The 10,001-nt window shown below is 31.3% G+C and overlaps 1 protein-coding gene across 1 annotated transcript; it reads right to left on the reverse strand.

Annotated features, from left to right (window-relative positions):
• Window positions 1-8,605: 8,605 nt before the first annotated feature.
• LOC101212626 (cysteine-rich and transmembrane domain-containing protein WIH2) lies at window positions 8,606-9,474 on the reverse strand. The gene is made up of 3 exons (XM_011660730.2): window positions 9,315-9,474; window positions 9,040-9,223; window positions 8,606-8,911 (listed from the first exon to the last, which is right to left on the reverse strand). Exons 1-3 carry the CDS (start codon window positions 9,343-9,345, stop codon window positions 8,866-8,868), a joined length of 261 nt encoding a protein of 86 aa, XP_011659032.1. The 5' UTR covers window positions 9,346-9,474; the 3' UTR covers window positions 8,606-8,865.
• Window positions 9,475-10,001: the final 527 nt, after the last annotated feature.

The raw sequence follows: 10,001 nt of genomic DNA on the forward strand, positions 1-10,001 counted from the left end.
CAGTGGTAAAAATATATCGATATCTATTATTAATAGAATTTGAAATTTTTGTATGTTTTATGAAATTTACCATTTTTTACAATTCCTTTTTTAACGATGAAATGATATATATTTACTCACTAATTTCAAAATCAAATCAAACTATTTAAATAGCATTGTTTAAATATTAAAATATTAAAAATAGGTTTTTCAAGAATAAATTAAAAATAAAAAACAAACTATATACATTCTAGGGGAAAAAATCACTAAAAACCAACTTTTATTACACTTGATTTTTCTATGTAGTGTAGGTATTGAATAAGAAATTTTAGGTCAATTACAAATTTCATGTCATTTATCAAATTAATGACCAGAAAACACAAATAATTAAATTTGAGACTAATTAAAAGTTGACATGTGAAACCCGAACTTTCTAAAGATTTTTTAGAACTTGTTAAATCTTGAAAAAAGAAATTTAAGGAAAATAGGAAGTAAAAATTCTTGGAAAGATTAAGTGTTTAGAGGCTAGTTGTTTGTACAATAGGTGACCAAGTAGATGAGAATAACCTCCAAGGACATGTTTTGGATGGCTTTGCAAGCTTGGAGGATGTTAGGCGAGAAGAAGGATTAAGAGGTTAGTAAAATAGTGGAAGGCTAGGCGAGATGACTTGAGACGAGATGACTTGAGAAGTTATCAAGGCACTATGAAATGAGTTAGGCGGCAAAGCTATGTAAGAAGAGTCATAGAGGTTAGTAGGCAACAAGAAAGGCACTGGAAAGGCTAGGCGTCTAAAGATGTTATGCAAGGAAGTCATGGAGGTTAGCTGGACGTTTTGGACTCCTAGGTGTTTTGCTTACACATTGGGTATTTGGTTTAAAGTGTGAACAAGTTAGCATGAGGTGTAAAGTGACTAATTAGGTGGTGTCAAGACTAATTCATGCAACCATGAGGTGTAAAAGGATCAAGTAGGTGGTGTCAAGACCAATTCATGCAAGCATGAGGTGGAAACTATGAGTAGGCGGTGTCAATAAAGTTTCATGCAAGACTTCCTATAAATATAGGCAACTTCAAGAAAGGGTTTCTCGCAATTCATTTGTGCCCTTTACTTCAAATTATTCCTAAAAGATTAGAATTTTTGTTTAGTTTATAAGATTGGGCTGCTGTGTAAATTGGATGCGAGAATATTTGCGTTTTGCTTAAGAGAAGGTGAAAAGATCATATTTCGAGTGAATCTAAGCAAGGTCCATTTCCAAAAAGTTGCAGACCTCATCCTTTAGAATTGGATTATGAAATTTTGAAATAAGAAAGTTAAGACGTTTTAGAGCAACTTTGTAGAAGAAAGTTTGTCAAAAGAGTTAAGAATTTTAAGCTATGATTTTTCAAAGTCAAGTCATGTTTTCTAGATGAAAATAAAGTTTTGGACAGTAGGTCGGTGTCATGCATGTTTATGTGAGATTGGCATGATTTTATGTCATATAGGCGATTCTAGGCATTTTTTATGCGCATGGCCTTACAAGAAGAGGTTAACGTGCACGTTGTGTGCGCAGTGTCACAATCGTAACCCTTCAAACACGATGTGAATGATTGTGCAACACTTGTTCTAGCTCGACGAACAAGTCAGCCGATCAAAATCCGCAAATCGCGGACAACTTTAACACATGCTTCAACCTCCCCTCATGTTCTTGGAAAATATTTTTAGAAAACGTGAAAGATGATTAAATTGATTGAAAACATTGTTAAAACAAGCATTGAAGACTGTCAATTGCAATAAGAAAGCATAGATTGCAAAGAGTACGACAAGGCTTGGGCGGGGATTCAACAGGTATGCCTCCCATATAGTACAATTTTAACATTTTCATCTCTAGCAGGCTTGCATATGAAAAATGTTGAAACGTCACTGTTGGGATTGATGCCCTAAATCTTGTGGTTTTGTAGTTTGTAATTGTATATATTATACAAACATTTTATTTATCTAATAAAATAAAGTGTGTTATTTTATTTGACATTTAGTTGCACTAACCCACAAAACCAATAAACTAACCTCCAAGGTTATCTAATGTAACCTAAACATGTATGTGGAGACATACAAGTGGATCATGTTTAAATGATAACCTAAATGGTCTGTAGTAGATGGATAAAGCTGAATACCTTATTCTAGTGACACTACGAATACGGCATGCTTTGTAGTTGTTACAATTGTTGTAAAGTGCTACAAATGATTTGATCATAATTATTCATGTCGAGACATTAGAGCAGGGGTATTCTATACAAAGAGTTTGTATAAGATCAGACCACAAAATGAATAGTCTCTCTTATTAACACTGTTACTAGTTAAGACTACATTTCACCAAGATGACCATAGGTGACTTGACTTGAATCTTGAGTGAGTTGTGAACTCCTGCCTATGAAGGCAGTTATTTGATTTGCATCGGTGAGAGTGGCCCATATCGCCGACTCAATAAGCCTACCATTTTGGGGATTCGTTTGATTAGGGAGTTGGGAACACAACTACACAAGAAAGAATTCACTCCTTCTCTATTGTGAGGTTAGCACGTGGCATGTGGCACCCTCAACAAGGTTAGCACGTGGCAAGGCCTCCAAGCCATGCACGCATGCCAAGCCCAGCCACTATGCCATGAGCGTCGAAGAGCCATTTTTTTTTACTGTTTTGTTATATTTTGGAAATTTTAAAGGAAATTTTGGATATTTTCATAACTAAATGATTAATTAGGGATTAAATGTGGAATTTTCATATAAATGAGACTTTAGAGAAATTTTCGACCAAGGATCTGTTCAAGTATTGTGAGTAACACATTGATTTTAAAGTTATTTATTCAACATGGTTTCAAGCTACACAAACAATAGCTTGTGAAATGATTTATAAAACACGATTTCCAAATTATTGTTCAAATATATGGTTTATGATAAATATTTATTGAACTGATGTTTCAAGTTATACTATGTTTGAATGATTTACTAATGAAAGCAAATGAAATATTTCAATGTTTTCAAATATTTTCTCTTAGCCCGAATATTTCATGAGACCTATTGTATACATATGGCTAACTTCTTACTAATGGTACGGTTGATGAATCTATAGTGTATGAGCCATCAGGAAGGGTATATATTTATGCCTTAAAGGAGGAGGATTACAGTGAAAGTTGTTTCTATCAATTGTTTCGTCTTCGGATGAAGATGTACTTTAATACTACCTATGGCTATGGCACATTGTCATCCAAAAGCAATGCAAATGTTTCAATATTTCAAGTATCATGTTATGAAACGACTGTTTATTGATAAATGTATTTAAGCTTCAGCTTTATGTTAAATTGTTTATGAAACTTGTTTTATAAAATCGTTGCCCACTAAATTTTTTGACTTCCCCTTTCAAAATGTTTTTCCTCTTTCTAGGTACAAATTATGAGTATCTGTGTGTTGAACATATTGCTGCCAAACAATTTAGTTTTTAATCATGAAAGGATTAGATGTGTTAAAACGTATAAGTGTGTTTTATTAAAAGTTTATATCTCCATGTTTTGGACATTTAACTTGGTATTTATAAAAGGCATTTCAAATGGGTTACAATATGGCTTTCAGATATTTCAAAGTTTAAAGACTTTCGCTGGCAGATGTTTCATGCTTTCATGTCAAGGGCCAGTTGAAGTTGTTTTAGATATGAATGGCTTCAGCTGACATTGAAGGAATAAAAGCTTTATGGCAGCTGAAGATTTTACAGAATCATTCCTCAAATTAATTTGGGAATCCCAAAATACCATTACATTAGTCAAATTTAGAATCAAAATTCTAAATAAAAACTAATCATGCTTTTAATTTAAAAGATATAGAGAACTTATTTTCGTTGACGTCTCTAAATCTTCAAACCACCTAATTGAAGATATTATCCGTCGGAGACCTTCCTATCCTCTAAGATGAGTTTGGTTTGTGGGAACCAATTGGGATGGAAAAGGTTTAGAAACACTTTTTTTTCAAAGAACAAAGCGTTAGTTCTTTTTATTAAATCATTAAAAGAAAACTTTTATCTTTTAGATATTTATAACTCTCTTTCCCTCTTGAAATATGAAAGGGAGTTGAGGAGATTCCATTAATTTAACAAATATTAAATTAATATATATTTCAAATCTACTAATTAATGAATCATTAATCAATTAGTTAATAATTAGTTAAATGGAAATTTTCAAAAATAGCAAATTTTATAAAATACTTACAACCTATAGCAAATTCTATCACTGATAGTCATTGATATGCTATAGTGATAAAATCCAACAGCTTGTAAAATATTATAATTTATTTTGTTATTTTTAAAAATATCCCTTTATTAAATCATATTTAATTAATATTTTATTTAAATCTTATTTAAATTAATATCTCTCTAATATCTTATAGGTTTATATTAATACAATTAATTAATTCATATTTCATTAATATTTCATTCAAATCTTATTTGAACGAATATCTCTCCAATATCTTATAGATTTATATTAATTTAAATTTAGTAAAACTAACGTATTAATTAATTGAGAATTAATTAATAGTTAAATTAAATATCTTATATTTAACTTAAATTAAATTCGAATCGTATTCAAATATAAATTTCTCTCGTAACCAATACTTTTAATATCAACCTCGATTAAATTAATATTTGAACTCATTCAAATATTTTATCTCTCATAAATTAATTCTGAATCATATCTCAAAATTATATATATATATATATATATATATATATATATATATAATAAAGTTTGATAAACTTTATATTATAATGTATCACCATACATTATACTAATTTCCAAAGTAAATTTAAACATTTCAAATTACAACCAATATAAATAAATCTTGAGCTAGGAAGGAGACCTAATGAACCTACCAATCAAAAGCTACAATGATTTGAGATTAATTGGCTAAACTTATTAACCACATTAATCAATATTCGTTAACTGTGTGTAAACTCCACTAAAGACTCACAGCTGAAGTCTTCTCACTGTAGATATATTTTTATGTTCATGAATATAGACCAATAACAGTAAGTAGTTCTTCACGAGTGATTGTAACAATAGTTGGGTCAATGTATCATTTTACCATTGGGTTACCTCTAATCCTTAAATATCAGTGCTTCTCTAATTAACAACTTGTTTATAGTCCTACCAATAAACATAAACTCATCTCGTGTTAAAAAGAGGGTAAGGGTCATTTGTTAAAGTCCTAGAGACACCATTTAAGGGAACACTCATCTACTTACCCTAAAGTAAGGAACGAGAGAATTTCATCTTGTGTAATTATGTTTTCAGCTCCTCACTCGATCTGATCTCCAAAATGATAAGCTTATTGAGTCGGCGATCTGGTCACTCTCACCCATAGAAATCAAAGGACAATCCCTCGTGAACAGGAGTTTATAATACACTCAAGATTAAGACTAAGTTACCTAGGTCATCCTATTGAAATAGAAACTTAACTAGTTAACGGAATTACATCTAGTGGTTACTATTTCGCGGTAAAATCTTATGCAATCTCATTGCATAGGATATACACACTAGCATGTCAACTACACAAACGCATTGGATCATTGTGTTTGTATCAAATATAAAGTGATTCGTATCCATAGTGTTACCAGGATAAGGTACCCAGTCTTATCCCTATACTACAGACTCTTTAAGCTAATCACGAACATTTATCTCCATATGTCTCTACATACTGTTCAAGACTCATTAAACAACTTAGGATGTTAGTTTATAGGATTTGAGTTATTAAGACAAAACTAATAATATAATTAATAAAAATTATTACAATAATAAAACTTTATTAATAACGGTCAATGAATTATATTTACAACCTACAAGTTTTAGGACATAAATCCCAAAAGACATCACGTCACATCTCGAGCCAAGCAAGCCGGTGACCTTGCTTGTATTAAACTAGAATTACATGAATGTTATGATTTAATGGTGAAGGATTTTGTTGGTGAAATTTAGGAAAAGTGTCTCCATGTAGAAGTGCTCAAAGGGGTGGTGGAGTAGACAAAAGAGTATGACATAATCAACATGATGGACTGTTTTTTGACTGAATGTGAGACTCGTTTCTAATTTAAGTATAGGAAAGAAAATCTGGCTATGTGTTTTTACATTTGCATTTTGGATAAGAAGTTGACATTTGAATCAATCCGCGAAAAGGATTAAGTAATAAAATCTAATATAGTTAAGTATAAGTTTTGCTATTAAGAGGTTGGTTCGCAAGAAACTTTTGAGAAAAGAAGAATTTGTGATAAGACCTATAAATCTAAACGCTTACAAGAGAAAGAGTCTTCGTGAGAAAAGGTGGGTAGTCCGCAAAAGGAGTTATTGCATTAAGATCTTCAAAAATTATGTTAAGCAATTAAAACTATTCAAATAATGGAATTGTCAAGAAGAAAGGTTGGGCGAGAAGATGTAAATTCTAATTTGACAGGGATTAACGCGTAAGATTAAGGATTTAAACATTAACCATCGTTGAGTCTGAACCAAAATTAACACACCAGAGATTTTATAGAGGAGTTCTTCATTTGTGAAGACAAAAAATTCTGACTTTAGAAGATCTAGAGATAATTCTCCCAAGAGCGAGAAAACTCCCAAATCCTAAAGCCGACCACTTTTAAAGATTGAAGTTCCTTTGAAGATACAATTTTTTTCTTTCAAGACTCTAACTTCAATAAGATCACGTGTTTTGCTTCCTCAAATCAAGCGTAAGCATCCAACTGAGACTGAAACAGATGATCAAATACTAGAGATCGAACCACATCACATCAAATTAACATATAAACATAAGTTCAACTCCAATAATTAAATTTCTTCATAAATCTGGCGCGAACAGTAACATTTGTTATTTTTGATAATTTCTCTATTAAAAACATATTTTTAAGAAGAAAAAAATTGAAATATGAAAATAAAAGAACTTAAATTGGAAACTAAATTTTAATATCAACCGTAGAAAATTAAAACATCTTTCCAAAAAAACTAAAATAAAATATATTACTATAACCAAAATTTAGAAAAGGGACTTTTTAAAAATTATAACAAATTTGCAAAATATTTAAACTGCATAGAACAATTTTGAAAATAGAAAAGCATAGGCACACAGTGTAAAATATCATAATTACCAAGCCAACAAGTGATAAATGTACCACATGCACGCGATACACAATCGTATAGAGTTTGATGCACGAACTCGAGCATATCATGCCTCGAGATGCCCCAGGATGAAAGAATTGTGTCTTTAGTTATTGGATCTCAGTCTTAGTGGCACTGAGATAGTCCAGGATGAAAGAATTATGTCTTTATTTTATTCGATCTTAAGTATACATTGCTCTGAGACGCCTCAAGATGAAAGGATTTTTCCCTTAGTTATTGGATCTTGGACCTTAGTGGCACCGAAATAGTCTAAGATGAAAGAATTCAACTTTTAATTTATTCGATCTCGGACATACATTGCCCTGTGATGCCCTAAGATTACTTTTATTTTTAATTATTCAATCTTGGGTCTTAACTACATCGAGATGGCCTAGGATTAATAAATAAAAAAGAAAATATAAATGGCAAGCGAAATATAAAATTTGTGAAAAAATGATGACCTGTCATGAGTTTTTCAAAAAAAAATGAAATTCAACGGCAAAAGAAAGAAATTAATTAAAAGAATTGAAATTGAAAACTAAATTTTAATAAGTAAATAATAATCAAACATAAACTAAATTTTGCTCAAACACAATCTAAACAAATTTGCATATTTTAGTTCGTAAATCTGGCTCGCTTAGACTTTGTAATAAACTAATTCCTAATTTTTATGTTGAAGTGTACTATTTTAGTTCTCAATTCTACAAACTTGTTACGTATTTTTAAATACTTGAATTTATTAACAATATATTTAATAAATCTTAAAACTAATTTTTTATGTATGCTTCAAATTAAATGTTTTATACAACTTGATAACTAAAATAACAACTTTCGTATAAAAGAAATCTACAGAGTAAAAATGTTTGTCACTCACTAGAATGTAACAAGCTTACACTACATTAGTGATAATGGTTTTCTATTCTAAAATTCTTGTCATTTAACAATTTAGTTATTGTAGCTTATGATATATTTATTCTCTACGCAACATATCTGTCTACACGTACAAAAGAAATGTATATTGCTATTTCTCAATGAAATAGTTTTGTTTACATACATTATGGATCAAACAATAACACAAATGTAAAACTATATGCTATCTAAATTTGTAGATGCTAAACTTCAAATGAGTGTTCAGGACAATGATATTGGATGACTTACCCTTGATGCTAATATAATTTAAAGTCTGTATATTGATGTAGTTTGGAATCAAAATAGGAAGACAAGTCACATTTTGAGTGGGCGTTCCAAAATCACACCTTGATCGAACCCACCTTGTTGGCTTGAAACTCACTACTCATTGGGACGATGTAAAGGTTCTTAACACGAGAAGAACTCTTTTAAGGACATCTAACAAACTACAACATTTCAAGCACAGTTGTTGAGTATACCATATAATGAGTATGGAATATCAATATTTTGTTAAGAGAATTTAGAGAATGTTTAGGGTTGGATGAAAATATCAATATGGTTGAAAAGAGAATAGTATTACTATTGCACAAGAAAATATGCATATTATTTATTGATACAAAAAATGAGTATGGAATAAAGATGAAAATACAAAGCCCCAAAAAGACAAGAGGGGGCGATACATAAACAACATTATATATAATACATAATAAAAGAATAACAAATAGAGCAAAACTAAACTAATGAAGACTGAAAAAACTGGGTGTCATCTCAACCAAAACCAACAACCCACAAATGGTAGCTAAGTCAGCATCCTGATCAAAAGATACAATCCAATACCCAGCAGCAACACAATGCAGCACAGCTACAAAAACACACACATCCATCAAATTCCACATTAGTTTGATTACCCAAACAATCAACTTAACAATATATACTTCCTTGTTTGAAAAAAAAGAAAAAGAAAAAGAAATGGAATTTAAAGAAACTAACCATCCTTTCCAGAACCCATCTCCTCTAGATTGAGTTTGAGCGTCAAAATTAGTTTGGTGAGGGTACTGTGGCCCGTCCCTCACCGGATATCCAACCGGAGGCGGGGCTGCAACATAAGGCCCCGACTTCCCCTCTTTCGCTTGCTCCCCCGCCGCATACGACGGTGGTGGTGCCGGATAACCCACTGCAACCACAAGACAAACCAATTTCAAATTATTAAAAACAGCGCCGTCGAAATTAAACTACCAAAAAAATAAACTCTAATGTATACTTACTGCTAATTTCTTGGTTGCGATATTGGCTCATGATGATGGAAAATACGTAAAGAATCAAGATCGTAAAATGGAGGTGTGAATTGCACAGATATAATTATGATGGAAATGGAGAAATGTAAGTTATGAGAAAGCATGGGCGGGTTGGATTTATATTTATAGAAATACATATTTGTGTGAAAAAGGGAAATTGCTGGGAAATATGAATGAGGCGAAAGGTCGGTGTTAATTGGCGTGAGACCGTTTCTTCACGCCACGCGTATAATAAAATTGGATCGTGAAAAGGAAATTAATTTGAATTTGGGTCTTTTATTGTAAATGCTCAACGCGTTCTCCCGAAGTTTCTAGAAAATATTACGTGTCCTGTTTATCCTTTTTCTTTGATTATGACGTGGACTCCTACTATTGGGTAGACCAGTCAGCGCTTCAAAAACAGCATAGCCGAGTAGTCGTCGTGGCAGGTGTTATCAAAATTGTCTTCTAATTCTCATTCTCATTTCATGCTTTCTTATAAAATATGCCCTAATCAAACGAGTTTAACTTATGTTAACTTTTACTGCTTTTCCCACCCACCTTTCTTTGGTTCATTTCAAAGTTCACTTTTTATTTAGAAAATTGCATTATATTACAAAAACATTTTTAAAAATCAGTTCGTAGTATTTTTTTTTTTTTTTTGCATATTGCAAATAT

Source organism: Cucumis sativus, chromosome 7 (assembly GCF_000004075.3).
Source record: "Cucumis sativus cultivar 9930 chromosome 7, Cucumber_9930_V3, whole genome shotgun sequence".
NCBI lineage: Eukaryota > Viridiplantae > Streptophyta > Magnoliopsida > Cucurbitales > Cucurbitaceae > Cucumis > Cucumis sativus.